Below are 18,429 nucleotides of genomic sequence, written 5' to 3' on the forward strand. Positions count from 1 at the left end.
TTCAATATCAGTCCTATTTACAATATTTGCACAACGAAAATGGTACCATTCATCACATTTACGACACAGAATCCCATTTTTAACTACTCTTCTGCATTTGCCACATTTTTCACTGCATCTTACACCATTATCCACTATGGATATCACAGACTCACACACAGTAGTCACCATCTTGTAACCCTTCTTCAAGAAGTAATAAGGGGTGGGGACTTTTAAACATATTTCCAGCTTGCAGGCTGGTTTTATCTTTAAGCATACCTCATCAGGATATCCAAAAAACATACAAGGGCACTGGTGAGTCAAACATAAATATTAGGTCAGTTTTAGAGCTCATTCAGGAATTAAAAATTTGGAATTCTTTATCACTCTTGACTCTTATGAATCAGGGCTATAAATAATAATAATAATAATAATAATAATAATAATAATAATAATAATAATGATGATGATGATGATGATAATATTATTGCATAGGGACGTATCGTCCAGTGGGAAACCACTGCAATCAGCCACCAGAGTACCGGCGGGAGAACAGAAGCATGGGGTATGGAGGAAATGCCATCCCGAGTCAAACATCAGGCTCTCTCCAAGGCTTACAACCTTGGAAGTAACTTGGTCGATGTAAAACTACACCGACCCCAAACTACAAGTTTTCAACTGCAAGCATGGAGGAAAATTCAACAGGAAATTGTACCCCTGGTGGTAACCAATCCATCGTCGCCTTGAGTGACGCAAGCAAGCCTTAGGATTCTGGGGAGCCTGCACCTACATGCAAGGAGGTATCGGAGACTCCTAGGAACAAAATCAGCCACAAACACCAAATTTTTTTTGCTACCTTCAATGCCAACTCCCTCTTGAAATTGGTAAACTCAAACATCTTCCGGTTGTCCTCTCCCATCATAAAATCTTAATTACAGCAATTCAAGAGTCAAGGTTTACTGATGAACATGTGTTTGAATCACAAGGTTATAGAATCTTCAAAGGGAAAACTGGTAAATGTGTGATGAAAACTGTTCCACACCTTGGCACAGGATTTATTGTCAGCAGGAAAATTATTGATTCAGTCACTGATTTCAGCTCTCCTAACAGCAGGTTCTCGATGCTTAGCTTTTGGAGTATGAACAACGTACACACGCTTGTGAACATACATGCGCCAATCAACCAAGCAAACAAGAAAGACCCAGAAGGAACAGACAAATTCTGGGAGGACCTGGAAGATGTTATATCAAAAATTCCTAACAAACACACAATCATTCTGCTTGGAGACTTCAATGCCCAGATTGACAAAGAAAGGAAATTCCAAAATATCGTTGGAAACTATCCAGCCCACAGACGAACCAACCAAAATGGGGAAAGGCTTATAGAGCTTTGTAAGGCATTCAATCTTGTTCTTAAGTCAACAGCCTTCAAACATCTACCGAGAAAACAAAAGACATGGATATCACTAAATCCTCACTTGGGAGAATTTCAAATAGATCATGTTGCCATTGCACGAAAAACAACACAAGAGATCCAAAATGTTAAAGTCCTGAGAAGTGCTAACCTTGACTCAGACCCCTATCTATCCAAGATCAAAATTAAGCTTCATTCAAGAAACACCAAAAGAGTTAAGAAAACTAGCAAATTTGATACAGAAAAGCTGAAAACCAGCCAAGAATTCACTCAGAAACTTCAGTCTTTGGACACAGAAAATTGGGAACAACTGAAAAATGCCATTGTTGAAACGGCTGAAGAGACAGTATTGCTAAAGGAACCAAAGAAGCATCCGTGGTGGACTCAAGAATGTGATGAAGCCATAACACAAAGACAAATCGCTTGGCAAAGATGGAATTCGCTGAAGAATCCAGAAAGATATGAAGACTTTCTGGAGGCTAGGAAACATGCAGCGAAAGTGATCCGCCAAATAAAGCGCACATTTGACAAAATCCAACTGACACGGATCGAGCAGGACTTCAATAAGAATAATACTAGGGATTTCTATAGAACCTTCAAACGCAACCTCACCAAGTACACCCCACCAAGTCTACATTTCTGAGATCACAACCACAAAGTTGCCTACAACGACAAGGATAACTGCCAAATCTTGTGTAAATATTTTGAATCTCTTCTTAACTGCGAAGAACCAGAATCAGAATTCACCTTTGAAGAATCCAGACATCCCAACCCAGACTCTTCTCCCCCCACAAAAGACGAAATCAAACAGATAATTACATCATTAAAGAACAACAAAGCACCTGGAGAAGATGCGATAATTGCTGAACTCTGGAAGTCTGCAGGTGAAAAGGCGATCGATAAACTAACTGAGATCATTCGCGAGATCTGGGAAACTGAGAAGATCCCAAATGATTGGACAGCAGCCCTGATTCATCCCCTACATAAGAAAGGTGACAAAACAGATGTAAACAACTATCGCGGCATCTCCCTTCTCTCAGTAACATACAAAATTCTCTCCAAAGCCCTCCAAACTCGGGCAGAAGAGCAACTTGATTCACAGTTGGGTGAATACCAAGGAGGCTTTAGAAAAGGACGATCTTGTGCAGAGCAGATCGTGAACCTTAAGTCTGTCCTGTCGTACCTAAAATCCAGGAATAAGAATTTTGTAGTTACTTTTGTTGACTTCCAAAAAGCCTACGACTCCATAGATCGACACACACACTCCTCCGCATTCTGAAGGAAATGGGCTTAGACAACAAAACGAGAGCTATCATTCAACAGACCTTAACCAGCACTACGTCCAGGGTGAAATTCAGGGGAGAAATTTCAAACGTCTTCGAAATCAAGACTGGTGTTAGGCAAGGGGATAGACTATCACCGCTTCTCTTCAACTGCGTTCTGGAGAAAATCATTCGGGAATGGCGCAAGGAGATGTGCAAGGAAGAGGTTGAGAATGGCCTTAGAATAGGATATAAGAAAGATGATCTTATCATATACTGCCTAGCTTTTGCAGATGACCTAGCAATCTTTTCTGATTCTCTAGGTTCTGCTGAAAAACAAATTAACCAACTGAGAATCCAAGCAGCAAAAGCTGGCCTCCAAATCTCTTTCCAAAAAACAGAGTTTATAACCAACATCAAGCCAGCTCCCAGAGAGCTCATTGTGGAATAGGGAAAAATTAAGCAGGTGGATAGTACCTAACAACTCTGAGAAAGAAGCAATCATGTGCAGAATCAACAAGATGGAGGTGGCATATCAGCTGACTAGGAATGTCTACAACAAAAGATTAGTGTCCATCAACGCCAAGCTTAGGCATTATTGTTCGGTTGTACGCCTGGAAGCACTGTACGCAGCAGAATGCCTTGCAATGAACAGAAAAGGTCTGATGGAGAAGCTAGAAGCTAAAGAAAAAAAATCCTGAGAAAGATTCTTGGACCAATCAAAGAAAATGGTAAGTAAAGGAGACGACACAACAGCGATCTGTACCAGCATATGGAGAGGATAACGGACACGATTCGGAAAAGGAGGATTAATTTTTATGGCCATATACAGGGTGATTAATTTGAAAATACAGAGCGGAGTGTCGAGGATTAGGCGCGCTGAGAAGCGGAGACAGCGAGCGCAGTGCCCGCCATGACAAGCAGGCATAGTCGGCTCAAAGAAGCGGCATGATTACGCCTATAGAAACTAAACAAAACTGAACTCGCTGGCTACATAGATGCTTTGGACAAATAAGTAAATGAATAAACAAATAAATCAACTAGGAAATTAAACTGAATTCGCCAGTAATAAATAAATATATAAACAAATAAATAAATCAATCAACTAGGAAATTAAACTGAATTCACCAATATTTACAGACGATGCTGAAAGTGATCTCCTTCAGCTGCAATGCAAGCTTCACATCTTGTAATGAGATTTCGAAACACAGTTTGTAGTTCATGGACACCGATAGAATGCACAATGTTCCTAATTACAGTTTTTAATTCTTCTGCAGTTCGAGGATTATTCCTGTAAACCTTTCCTTTAAGATTTCCCCATAGATAAAAATCACATGTGCTTTAATCAGGCGAACTAGGGGGCCATAAGCCTTTACTGATGATCTGATCATCATCGAACATTTCCCGTAACCGTCGCATAGAGATACGCGCCGTATGGGCCATTGCACTATCCTGCTGTAAATAGCCGTACCTTTTCTCTTCTTCAGGCAGTTCAGCAAAAAATGGTTCCAGAATGTTGTGAATATAACGGTCAGAAGTAATCGTGTCCTGAAAAAATATCGGACCGATAATTCGTCGGGCACTGATAGCGCACCACACACCCACCTTTACATCGTGCAGAGGTCTCGGCTGTAAAATGTGCGGGTTGTCTCTATCCCAGATTCTATTGTTCTGTGAATTGACATATCCACTCAAATGAAACTAGGCTTCGTCGCTCATAAAAAGAAAGTTCGGATCCACAACACCGTCGTGGACACTATTTATTAGCCAATTGCAAAATCGTATTCTTGCATTGAAATTTGTAGGCAGTATGTTATGGATTGAATGAGTCCGATAAGATCGTAAACGTAACAATTTTGTTGCATTACGTGCTGAAGAAGTTGAAATACCACTTTCCTAATCTCCGAAGCGACTTATGTGGACTGACCTGGAGTCTTGCCTGTATATCTTCTAACCTCTCTTGTGTGATTGCTGTTCTCCTTCGCTTCTTTTTCTTATTGCTTACAGAACCAGTATTACGCCACTTGTAAACGAGCTGATGCACGTAACGTTTTGATGGTACTGTCGCACCGGGAAATTGTCTACGGAATTTTCGAAGGCACCTTTTAACTGGTTTCTTCTTCTTGTGCAAATAAAACTCGACCAAAAATATTCTTTGCTCTATAGTGTATTTAACCATCATGATAATAACCTCACAACACACCTTAAAAGTCCAATATTTTCTAACTGAGGGACAGAGTGCTAAACAGCTGCGCATTGCAGTGAACACTTCTTATCTCGCCGTGTTGACAGAAGCCATATGCCGCTCGCTCGGGACTTCCCACGGCATGCGAGAAGAAGTCGGAACACTTAAATTATTCTCCCTGTAGCACGCATGAGCACACAGAGACAGACCAATAGGAACTTTTCCTACTTTCTTAACAAGAAAACCAAGGGACCCTTGTTTATCGAAGTTGAAAAAAACCTTCAAGAAATAGGAATCACACTCGAAGACATCCAGAAACGTGCTCCTCTCTAGAAAAAGCTCCAGGGATACAAGAGGTTCCAAGAAAGGCCAAAGTTGAAAACAGGCAAGAGGTGGACTGATGAAAGAAAGGAGGCTCACAGAATGAGAATGCGTGAGTACTGGGGAAGAATTAAAGCTCAAGGATGCAAACGGTTGAAATAACGTGGTCCACAGCAGGCTGAAACGAAGAAAGAATAATAATAATAAGAAGAAGAAGAAGAAGAAGAAGAAGTTAATCACGAAAGTTGAAATTTCCTTCAATTGTGTCTGATTCTCATTATGTCAGAAACTTATTACACAAACAAGAATAAAATACATGTACACCCCCACTAATTTATGATCGTGGTATCACTTTTCAGTTCCTCGTACATTTTTTTGTTTTTGTTATTTGCTTTATGTCGCACCGACACAGATAGGTCTTATGGCGACGATGGGGCAGGAAGGGGCTAAGAGTGGGAAGGAAGCGGCCGTGGCCTTAATTAAGGTACAGCCCCAGCATTTGCGTGGTTTGAAAATGGGATACCACGGAAAACCATCTTCAGGGCTGCCGACAGTGGGATTCGAACCCACGATCTTCCGAATACTGGATACTGGCCGCACTTAAGCGACTGCAGCTATCGAGCTCGGTCCTCGTACATTTTTACGATAGTGTTATGATGTGAGCTTTGTAGAGTAGATGACGTTGTGTCCCTTTATGGAAGATTTCCTGCAGATTATTCTTGCTTATTTGACATCATAATTAAAATCTACATAAGAAATGGACGAAATAAGACCATTGTTATGAAACTGTTGCATTTGTCATCTTACACCAACTCATTATTAAACATATTTTTTGCTTGTGTCACTATTCACGTGCCTTTTTGTTCCTATCCATTCATTTAAGGGCATTTTTTTGCAAATAGAAATGAATTTCAAAAATAATTGAGAGAGTGCACTATTTACAGCATGGATCATATACAGCCCAATGGTCTTATCCATTAACTACTCAGCAAGTAAGGTAGCCCTTGAAGCACTCTGGAAATGAGTTAGTTCTCACATAAATGCAGAGTTTTGTTTTGGCACAGTTTGCATCTATTTTGCTTGTCTGAAGCATGTCTCACTGTCAAATGTCTAATACCATCATTCGTAAAGTCAGTAGAGACCTGCAATTTGCCGCTGATTGGGATTTGTTCCCATTAGTTCAGTCTGCATCATACTTGATCAGTTGCCTTACTATGTCAGACAGAAATTCAGTCTTAGGAATAGTGTCTTACTGCTGTGTATAGTTTCCAAGCATTTACAACAGAATTACCCAGGCAACTAATAAACAATGGCCAACTCCACTTCATGCTCCTCACATTCACATGGTAATTTGCAACTCTGTTATCATGCAAATTGACTCCACCTATGTAATGATTGTAGTCTAAATATGAAAGGTTGCTTTGTCACAAGTTGCTCCCTGTGAGTTCTGGGAATTTTTTTACTTCCTGTAGGGGCATTTATACTCAAGAATATGCTTGCTGCGTTCACAACTGAATTGTCGTACCATTTCACTATTAGTAACTTTGATTCAGAATCAAAGACAGAATCGTTGGGTCCTCTTGATAGTTTCTTCAAATTATCATCAGTCTCAAGGGGGCACTTCTTCACTCTGTTTTAAGAAGTTATTATATTAATGAAAACCACTTTTCCAATACATGACAATCCTTTGTATTTAGGATAAAACCATTAATATATATTATAATTAGGACATGTTTTGCTCATGCTTCATGAGCATCATTAACTAGAAATAACTTAATCCAAGGTAGGTCAGGGCCCTGACCCCGGTATATATAGTGTAAAAACATCTAATAATACATTGATTTAAAAAAATTAACAATTTAAAAATAATCAGTAAAATCATATTATGTCTATTAAAATGAATAGTGACCATTAAAATTGCTTAAAATGTAAGTGGAATGAATGACGTGAAGATGTTACAATAATATGCTGTGAGTGATTGTTCGTATAAATCGATGATCATAATAATCTTTGCTCAATGGCTTGTAATTAAAAACAGTTTTTCACATTAGGAGTGGGCTCTTGTAATGAACTATGATCTTGTTTCATAGATTAAACATGAGGTGTGTTGAAATTACATGTATTGGTTGAAAAACAAACTGTACAGCGTAAAAAACCTTATGAGACTCCCTCGTGTTGTATTTCAAACGTTATTATTATGTATAGATGGTGTATTATTATTGGGCTTCAAATGGGGAACTACTGATCTCATAGGTGAAAAAATATAAATCGGGTGTGCTCCTTGTGTTAGTTGAGGGGTGATTAGTCCCAGATTATTCTTGCTTCTTTGTCATCATAATTAAAATCTACATAAAAAATGGATGAAATAAGACCACTGTTATGAAACTGTTCCACTAATCACCCCTCAACCAACAAATTAATTCATTACAAGAGCCCACTCCTAATGTGAAAAACTGTTTTTAATTACAAGCGAATATTATTATGATCATTGATTTATGCGAACAATCACTCACAGCAAATTATTGTAACATCTTCATGTCATTTATTCCACTTACATTTTATGCAATTTTAATGGTCACTATTCATTTTAATAGACATAATATAATCTTATTGATTATTTTTAAATTGTTAAATTTTTTAAAATCAATGTATTATTAGGTGTTTTTACATTATATATACCGGGATCAGGGCCCTGATCTACCTTGAATTAAGTTATTTCTAGATGATGATGATCACGAAGCATGAGCGAAACATGTCCTTATTATATTATATATTACGGTAATGGTTTTATCCTAAATACAAAGGATTGTCATGTATTGGAAAGGTGGTTTTCATTAATATAATAACTTCTTATTCTGAAATCCAATACAGTTGAGATTCATAACTTGCAATCACTCTGTTTTCTCGCATAGTACCAGTTGCACAAAATCCTTTACACCAGAAAATATGGAATAAGAAAAAAAATGAAAGAAAATGACAAAATCAGCATCAAAACTCCCTGTGCAAAAGAGCTGACAGAGAGCAAAGTCCAGGTTTACATTACGATACATATCATAGTACTGGCAATGCAATTGTCAGTCATCATCATTTTCATTCATAATTTCATTTCCCTTTGTCCAGCTGCTGCCAGGTCGGGGAGTTGATGGTACTTCTCCACTGTTGCCTCTCCTTTTCCAAGGTTGATATTTACCATCACTCATTTTTAGGCTATTGTTACAATGGCGTCACCACTCTCAAAGGCTTTTTAGAGCTACTGCCAGCAATTATTCAGGCCACCCATTATATGGGGAACAGATGCCTTTGCAGCTGCCCCTAACATGGGAAACAAACGTTGCTGATGAATCCCCTCTTCTGCAATCTCCACCGTTCCAAACCCCATCTTCCCTGCTGTAGATTCCATTCAAGGCCTTCACTCATAATCCTGAGCTGGGACCCTTACTAGATGATACATACCAGGTCAGTGTGCTCTAGTGCTCACATAGGCAGGGGTGCCACTCCCTGGGCAGGGCTGTCTCCATAGAGGGTCCCTATCTGCTACCTAGGTAACTGTTAGTGTAGGCACTAACTATGCTAACTCTTCCCACAGAGCTCAGTAAAGTTGCATTATTGCTCCTGATATTGTAAGCTTGTACCAACTATAAATGTCACAAGTTTATGGTAGAAATGGTAGTTTAGGGGAAGGCCTAAAATTTAATTCACCGGGCGAGTTGGCTATGCGTGTAGAGGAGCGCGGCTGTGAGCTTGCATCCGGGAGATAGTAGGTTCGAATCCCACTATCGGCAGCCCTGAAAATGGTTTTCCGTGGTTTCCCCATTTTCACACCAGGCAAATGCTGGGGCTGTACCTTAATGAAGGCCACGGCCACTTCCTTCCCATTCCTAGCCCTTCCCTGTCCCATCGTTGCCATAAGACCTATCTGTGTCGGTGCGACGTAAAGCAACTAGCAAAAAAAAAAATGAAAAAAAATTAATTCTCAAATACGTATGTTATTAGTGATCCTATTGATAAATACTACATAACTAAAGATAAATAGAATTAAATTTATGATCATTTATATCTTTATACATTTTTACCTACCAGCTATAGTAATAAATATATTCATGAATTTTTTTTTATTTTTTATTTTTTTTTACTAAGTCCATATTAACGCCAAACCATGAGAAAATGGGTGAGCGGAATTTAATGGAAATCGGTATGTAAAGTCAGGGAATAAGGTACTATAGTCCAGGCTATAAATAATTTTATTTATGCTAGATGAAATGGTAGTTTGGGGAAGGCAACTAAAATTTAATTTTTAATTACCTGTGTTATTGGTCCTATCAAATAGTACTACATAACAAATGTTACAGAGAATACAATTTTTGTCATTTATGTCTTTAACAGTTTTACCATACTGACTATGATCATAGAATTCATTAGACTTTTGGTGCTTAGTCCTTATCAACATAGAGCATTGCTAACATGGAAATATTTTTCAATCATGTTAACTGACAATGGTTTTTGTCATGATTGTCTGAAGTTGTAAAATCGCATGTCCATCGGTCCATATCGACAAGGAAAATTATGAAGATTTTTATAAAAGTGAGAAAGAATTGTAAATGAACTATCACTTGAAGAATAAAACAAGAGGGAGTCATGAAAGAAGGACTCCCTTTACATTAGATGCCTTAATATGACAGAGTCGAAAGGAAACTAAACGTGAAGGTCTGCAATATCGAAAGCTCATTGTTGTGATGGGATTTGTCTCTTCTCATGCCACTCATCTCCGACAGATGGGATTACTGCTGTGTCCCGAATAAAACAAAATACCTGAATATTGGCAGAAAATAGCTGGAGAGTTAGATAACTTTGCACGTGCTATATGTCCTGTCAACGACGGGTAATACAGTTAGTCTTTTCCTTTAGGCAGTATATTAAAAAGCGAAAGGCATAAATGTGGAATCAAGCTGTACATGCTGAATGATCTGGATGGTTATGTAAACAAATATGCTGTGTATATGGGGATGCTTTATGATATGGAAGGGAAGGTTGTTTTGCATCTGTTGCAGGAGAAGCTGAACGTAGGCCATGACGTTTACGTGACCAGTTATTACAGTAGCTTTGCGGTAGCTAAATTTCTCTTGGACCTAATAATGCATTGCACTGGGACTGTGAGATTGAGTAGAAGGAACACTCCAAATGAAGTTATGTCCACAAAACTGGAAAAAGGAACAATTATGCTCGATTTTCTCAAGGCATGATTATTGGAAAGTGAAAAGACAGAAGATATGTTAGTTATATATCTACCGAATTTGTGAATACAATTGGGGAAGTACCGAATAAATGCCAGAGAACCTAGTCAAAGCCAATTGTTAAATACAATGTGTACATATATAATAATTTCGTGTGGCTATTTCTAGCCGAGTGCAGCCCTTGTAAGGCAGACCCTCCAATGAGGGTGGGCGGCATCTGCCATGTATAGGTAACTGCATGTTATTGTGGTGGAGGATAGTGTTATGTGTGGTGTGTGAGTTGCAGGGATGTTGGGGACAGCAGATACACCCAGCCCCCGGGCCATTGGAATTAACCAATTAAGGTTAAAATCCCCGACCCGGCCGGGAATCGAACCCGAGACCTTCTGAACCTAAGGCCAGTATGCTGACCATCCAGCCAATGAGTCGGACAATGTGTACATGTCTGGGACTGATAGGCAGGACTGGTTGTTATCTCATTATCTATGTGAATGAAAGACAATTCGTTGGCCTAAGAAGCTATTCTTTCACATAATTGAAATTATACTTTTCAATTCTTAATGCCGGGCTGAGTGGCTCAGGCGATTAAGGCGCTGGCCTTCTAACCCCAACTTGGCAGGTTCGATCCAGGCTCAGTCCGGTGGTATTTGAAGGTGCTCAAATACGACAGCCTCGTGTCGGTAGATTTACAGGCATGTTAAAGAACTCCTGCGGGACTAAATTCCGGCACCTCGGCGTCTCCGAAGACCGTAAAAGTAGTTAGTGGGACGTAAATCAAGTAACATTATTATTATTATTATTATTATTATTATTATTATTATTATTATTATTATTATTATTATTATTATTATTGGCTGTACAATAAATGCTCTGGAAGTAAAATCCCTCTGTATGAATACAGAGTAACGGTGATTAAGGGACCGCTTTGTGTGATGTAGATTCCAAGAGTAAGAAACATACCTCTTGAAGAAATGCGCATTGTAGAAAAGTGGAAAACAACTGAGCAGGAAGAAGCAGGTCATGATGAAGTTCAATATAAATATTACATTATAACATACCTTTAAAAAAGAAATCATTATTAAACAAAGATTCTATCAAGTCACACTCAATATTGGGTAATATTTATGTTTATTTCTGTTCAGAAACCAAGGAATTTGAAATTTGGAAAATATCTTAATGAAGTCCTGCTTTGTCTCCACTCCAGCATACATTTAAAGCCATATTCATGTTCACTTGAGAAAGTGCTTCTCTAGCTAACAATCATGAAAAAATTGATCCCCAATTTGTTAGTATGTTAAATGACCAATTTTCAACACAGCAAAAAAAAAACAAATGAGAAATCTTACACTCCTGCAGGAAATGATGTAAACTAGTGTGTATTTCCAATGGGCTTCATATCACATAGAGTTAAGTGGAAGTGCAGGTTTGACTTGAAATGTCATATTTGAGTCCATACTCATCTGACCTCTATGCAGTAGTGAATGAGTGTTGGTCAAAGTAGCAACGGGATGATGCCTTATGTGCTCCGCAGTAGCAGTAATTATTTTCAATATTTGCACCTCTGTTCAAAATTTTAAGACACCTTGGACTACATCCCAAATTAATAAATATGATAAAATTGGCTCTCACTAAAACCAAATCAAAAGTGAGAGTTTAGGGGTGAAACATCAGAGACATTTCAAATTAAAACTGGACTACAGCAGGGAGATGGGCTCTCACCACTATTATTTAATTGTGCTCTAGAAATGGTATTGAGGGAATGGTTTAGGAAATGTCTCCTCAAATTAAAGATTGGCCGAAAAATCAAAAAAATTGCCTGGGTTTCGCTGACGATTTAGCATTACTAGCAGTTGACATAAAAGAAGCAAAAACCCAGATATCAGAACTTCAAAACATTGCAAATAAAATTGGCCTCAAAATATCATTTGAAAAAACAGAAATTATGCCCTAAAAACCAACACAACTAAACGAAGTTACCATAAATGGTATCAAAATAGTAACTCAATTGAAATATCTTGGAGAAGTAATAACACATAACCTAAATGAAAAAAATCTCAATCCAAACAAGAACAAATAGATTAGCTAAAGCACAAAAATTAACATGGGATATCTACAAAAAGAAATGTCTATCAATAAATGCAAAAATAAAACACTACAACACAGTTATAAAATCGGAAGTTGCATATGACGCAGAAACACTTTTTCACCTGAATAAACAATCAAAGACTGACAGACTTCAGAAAATAGAAAGGAGGATTGGAAGAACCTGCATCAACAAAAAATACCAGAAAGATGGACAGTGGCGGTTAATACCTAACAAAGTCGTGTACAAAGAGCTAGAACCCATTACAGATACTATGCGTAAGAGGAGACTGGGATTCTGTGGACATATCATGAGGATGCAGGATTCGAGACATCTGAAACAACTAGTACAACATAATCTCGTCTCAAAAAATACCACAACAGGATGTAAATGGATCAGAGAAGTAAGAGCGGATCTGAAGGAAATAGGCCTTACAACAGAAGACACCACAAATAAGATAAAATTGAATACAAAACTCAAGAATACAAACCTCCGCTTTACCGTACACAAAACAAACCAACAACACGTATATTTTCAACTGAGGAAAGGGCACAAAGATCGGAGCGTCTGAAGAAGTACTGGGAGGACCGCAAAGCGCGAACAATCCCTTCAAAGAGACCTGAACGACGGACTGACTAAAGTGATCCTATGTGGTTGTAAAAGAAGAAGAAGAAGAAGAAGAAGAAGTTGCACCTCATTCTCTATATTGATCACACTGACCATACTTTTTATGTGACCCCATTAGTAATCATTTTAAAATAAAAGAAGAAAAAGAAAGTAAATTTGTATCCTCGTCCCAAGGTGGTGTGGTCCTTTTCTGACACACTCGCAGTGGAGGTGAGCAGCAGGTACCTATTTAACCACATACCAGCCCTCATGCCAAACTGAAATTTCTATCAGTATATCAGGAATCAAACCTGGTCCCCCAAAATCTAAGAGAGAACTCAGAGGCCAGCATTGAGGTCCACCATAACCTATCCAGTGATTTGGATACCATTGATTTAACATTGTATTTACACAGCTGGTGCAATAGACTATTCTCTAATAATTCCTATCACAGAAATGATCTAAAGTTCCCAATATAAGCCTTTGTATCTCATAAACTGATATTATTCTTTCTGAGATATGTTGGATTAAATTATTGAAGAACTCAACCAGGAATATGTCCTTAAAATGGTACTCAATAAGTGTATATTTACTTTGTGTAATTTTTATTGCTGTATTTTACACTGATATAACTTTTGTATTAATGATGCCTCTTGTAATTGAAGTGTAGCTCTGTTACAAGAGAGAAGTGTAAAAAAAAAAAAAAAAAAAAAAAAAAAAAAGTAGATATAAATGATTGATTGAATGAAAAAATAAATGCCATTTTAAATGTGTCTTCTATACCACTATTTTCATGTTGTGCCTAACTGGGATGTATAGTTTATTGATATTTGTAATTTTGTCTTTGGCAGATGGATCCCCTTGATCAGGCTGATGCAGTCACCAAGAGTCAGTACGGTGTTCTGAAACTGCAGCAGAGCCCTTTGGCCACTGATTCAGGCACCAGCAGCTCAGAGAATGCTGGAGCTGCTGCAGGACAGTACTCGGCATTCAGCTTCTCTAATCCAGTTTATGAGCCGACTGCAAGTGGTGCTGTTCCACCTGTAGGTGCTGCTGGTGGTCCCACCTATAAGGTGGAAGATGTTGTCATACGCATGAGGAGTGTGTATGGATCTAACACTAGCAAGGCTTGGGGTGGAATGAAGAGTAAGTGACTGCTCTATTTCTTATCATTCAATAATACCTTGTCTAGCCATAAATAGTCACAAACGTTTGGCTCACACTGTACAACCGGTTCAATCAATCAATCAATCAATCAATCAATCAATCAATCAATCAATCAATCAATCAATCAATCAATCAATCAATCAATCAATCAATCAATCAATCAATACTGATCTGCATTTAGGGCAGTCGCCCAGGTGGCAGATTCCCTATCTGTTATCTTCCTAGCCTTTTCTTAAATGATTTCAATGACATTGGAAATTTATTGAACATCTCCCTTGGTAAGTTATTCCAATCCCTAACTCCCCTTCCTATAAATGAATATTTGCCCCAATTTGTCCTCTTGTATTCCAACTTTATCTTCATATTGTGACCTTTCTTACTTTTAAAGACCCCACTCAAACTTATTTGTCTTCTAATGTCATTCCACGCCATTTCTCGGCTGGCAGCGCGGAACATACCACTTATTACATGTTATAAATCTCATTTTTGGTCCGTATTGAAAATTTACAATTCAAAAACAATAAAGGTATTTTTTAATCCACCTATTCAATACTTTTATTTTCACTTTTAGTGGTTACATAAACAGACTATCAGTTAAATGGGACATGTTTCGCCCTAAATATAGGGCATCTTCAGCCTAAAAACAATATTCAAGAGTACATCTAATAGCTAAAAGTTTAGCTAGTTACTAAGATTCGGGACATAAAAATGTGAAAAGTGATACATTATACAAACATGTTAAAAGAATCACTGTCAATGATTTTTAATCTTGTCGGAGACTAAAACTTCTTCCATTAAAATTCTAATAAAATAGTTCATTTAAAATTGTAGGGGAAATACCAAAGTGATAATAACATAATGCCAATGACATATGGGCGTGAACACATGCACAAACATGAATGTCATAAATACAACATGTTCAAGGCCGCTGATGAATTCGTGATCATAAGGTGAAACAGAAGTATCAGTTGAATTATTGTAGAAGTGGCCCTTATCACCGGTAGCCAATATTATTGTCTGAAACCTTGTCAGGAAAGGTCAGTAGATACTTGTACAAGACTCAGAACCAACAGAAGGGCAGCTACCAACACAACAGTAGATAACAAATAACAACTTTCAACTAACACAGAACATTTTACACCTAGAATTTCATGTTTCTCATCTTTTTTTTTTCATAGTTTACAAGTTTACAAATTCTTCTTTCACCAGAATGAATACTCCCCCTCCCACCATTCCTATCCTATCTCTACGATACACACTCCAGTTCCATGAGAAAATTTCTGCATCCATTATATCATTTCTCAGCCATGATTCAACTCCTATTACAATATCTGGTAAATATATATCTATTAAGTTACTTAATTATATTCCTTTCTTTACAATACTTCTACAGTTCAACACTAACATTTTTATGTCATCCCTACTTCACTTCCAGATTTCTGTACCCTCATCACCACTCCCTAGACTACACCGTTTCCCTGAGTGTACCTCCCTATTATCCTTCTAAACAAATTCCCTAACTTATACGTTCCACTGCGATTTAAGTTAAGGCCATCTGAGTGCAGATCCTTATCTCCTACCCACCCATTAGGATCTAGAAATTTCACTCCCAGTTTCCCCACATACCCACTCCATAGTCTCATTTAAATCCCCAATCACCTCCAGTCAGCATCCCTCCTACACAGTATTCCACTGATAACAATCTCTGCATTTACCAGATCCCACACATCCCCAACTATGTTGGTACTTATATTAGCTTGCCTTACATTGTTGGTACCAACGTGAATAACTACCACCTTCTCCTTCCCCTCCTCCTTCTCTTCTACTTTTCTCAGCATCTGCCTCAACCTAATTCCTGGATAACACTCTACCTTGGTTCCCTTTCCTCCACACACTTTCTCCACGTGTCTAACGATGGAATCCCCCATGACGAGAGCCTCAACTCTACCCACCTCCTTTGACCCCCTCCCCTCCTGGTCAGCCCTATCTTTCTTGATAGCTGCAGAAGCTACTTCCTCCTCTCTCATCTCCCTCCCATGACCCTGTTCCACCTGTTGTTTCCTATCCTCTGCTCTACATTTTCCTTTCCTACCTTTTCCCTTCCTCCTACTCCCGCACATCTCAGCAACTTTCCTGTTCCTCATCTTCCCTCTGTTGCTCTACCTGGAGTGGCTCGTACTGATTTCTCACAGACACCTGTCCTGAGTTTTAATCCTGGATAGAGACCTTAGCCTGCACTCTCCTTCCCCTTAGAACATTAGACCACTTCCCCTCCCTCTTGTACACCTACTGTAACCTGTATATTGTTTGAGGGAGTCCTATCTTCCTTCCTGTCTTCTGTGAGAATCCTATTCCCATCAATGCCTCGCCACACCCACAGTTCCTACACTTGCACTCTTTAGTCATTCTTTATGGAAAAAGTGAAAACTTGTTTTGTGCAAAAAAATGAACGAAAAGAAATATTATCTAGGTTAGTACTCAAAGATGACATGACAATTAGGTAATTTATATACTACTACACTATAATACGAGGGCCATCTGGAAAGTAGTACCCCTTAGTGCTGCACGAAGCACTGACGACTCGGGTAGCCGCTGGGCAAGGTCAGACCGCGTCAGTGGGTTGTCTGCCTGCTCTGTGCGAGGTTGCGTGATGCTAGCTTTGCCTGTGTTGTGTCTGTGTCGTTTAAAATGTTAAAAAAAATTGAGAACCCCACCAGTTGTGAAGTGAGGGCCGTGATTAAATTTCTTAATGCACAAAACGTTTGACCTTGTGACATTCATCGCCTATAAACGGAGGTGTATGGAGACAATGTGATGGACGAGTCGTCTGTTCGGCGCTGGTGTCGCAACTTCAACCTGGAGAGGGAGAATACCCACGACGAGGAGCGTTCAGGGAGACCATCTGTTATTACAGACCAACTGCTCAGCGCAGTAGACGAATGCATGAGGAACGATCGGTGCGTCACAATTGATTAACTCTGTGAACATTTTCCTAATGTCTCTCGAACAATTGTTCATGAAGTTGTCAAAGACCATCTGCATTATTCAAAAATCTGTGCAAGGTGGGTCCCTCCCATGCTTACAGAGGAGCACAAAACCAAGCGTATGGCTGCAGCACTGACGTTTCTGGGACGTTATTCCAATGAAGGAGACTCTTTCCTGACTCGCATCATTACTGGGGACGAAACATGGTTTGTTATGCATCACCTGAGAGTAAACGACAGTCAATGGAGTGGCATCATGCTCATTCACCAACCAAACCAAAAAAATTCAAGACAATTGTGTCCACCAGGAAACTCATGGTAACCATTTTCTGCATTTTCTGGAATTGCCGAGGTGTACTGCTCATTGATTTTATGGCCCGTGGAGACACAATTAATGCTAATGCGTATTGTGAAACATTAAAGAAATTACGGCAGGCAATACAAAGTCGACAGCGAGGTTTATTATCTACAGGCATCATTCTCCTTCATGATAATGCCAGGCCTCATGCAGCTGCGATAACACAACTTTTGCAGCAATTCAAGTGGGAAACCTTCAGCCATCCCTCATATAGCCCAGACGTGGCCCCTTCAGATTTTCATCTCTTTATGAAGCTTAAAGACTTTCTGGCGGGAAAAAGATTTGACAGCGATGAAGAACTTTAACGAGCTGTGACCTATGTATCTCAATACGCTGGCGGCGGAGGACTATGACGCTGGAATACAAAAACTCGTCCGACATTATGACAAATGCCTAAATTTGCTTGGAGATTATGTGGAATAGTAGTGTAAAGTATGCTCTTTCCAATAAAAATGTGTATATTTGTTAATATTTACTCCTGTGTCTTTATTGCGCAAATGGGTACCACTTTCCAGATGGCCTTCGTACTACTTAGTCGTATTCTATCTTTATCCTACAACACCCTAACAGATAAAAACTACTGTTAATTACTGAATACCGAAAGGAATACTAAAAAATTACATAATTCTATACTGCAGTTAAGCCTGTCCTAATTACAACAGAATTTTAGTAAGAGAGTTTCTACAGATACCTCTACTATACTACACAGAAATTTTACAATAATAAATTAAGCACGCTTATTTCTAATAAGATATTACTCGTATACTACTGTACAGTACACTACAATAATTTTAAACTACGTTCAGACGTATCCTAATTACAATACCAGTACCGTATGTC

General features: G+C 38.7%; 1 protein-coding gene across 1 annotated transcript in view; it reads left to right on the forward strand.

Annotated features, from left to right (window-relative positions):
• Positions 1-18,429, forward strand: part of Ent3 (equilibrative nucleoside transporter 3) — a 124,971-nt gene that overhangs the window by 74,258 nt on the left and 32,284 nt on the right. The window contains exon 6 of the mRNA XM_067146082.2: positions 13,932-14,226. Within this exon, the coding sequence (XP_067002183.2) occupies positions 13,932-14,226 (295 nt within the window). The remainder of the gene's footprint in view (positions 1-13,931; positions 14,227-18,429) is intronic.

Source organism: Anabrus simplex, chromosome 4 (genome assembly GCF_040414725.1).
Source record: "Anabrus simplex isolate iqAnaSimp1 chromosome 4, ASM4041472v1, whole genome shotgun sequence".
In the NCBI taxonomy this organism is placed as follows: domain Eukaryota; kingdom Metazoa; phylum Arthropoda; class Insecta; order Orthoptera; family Tettigoniidae; genus Anabrus; species Anabrus simplex.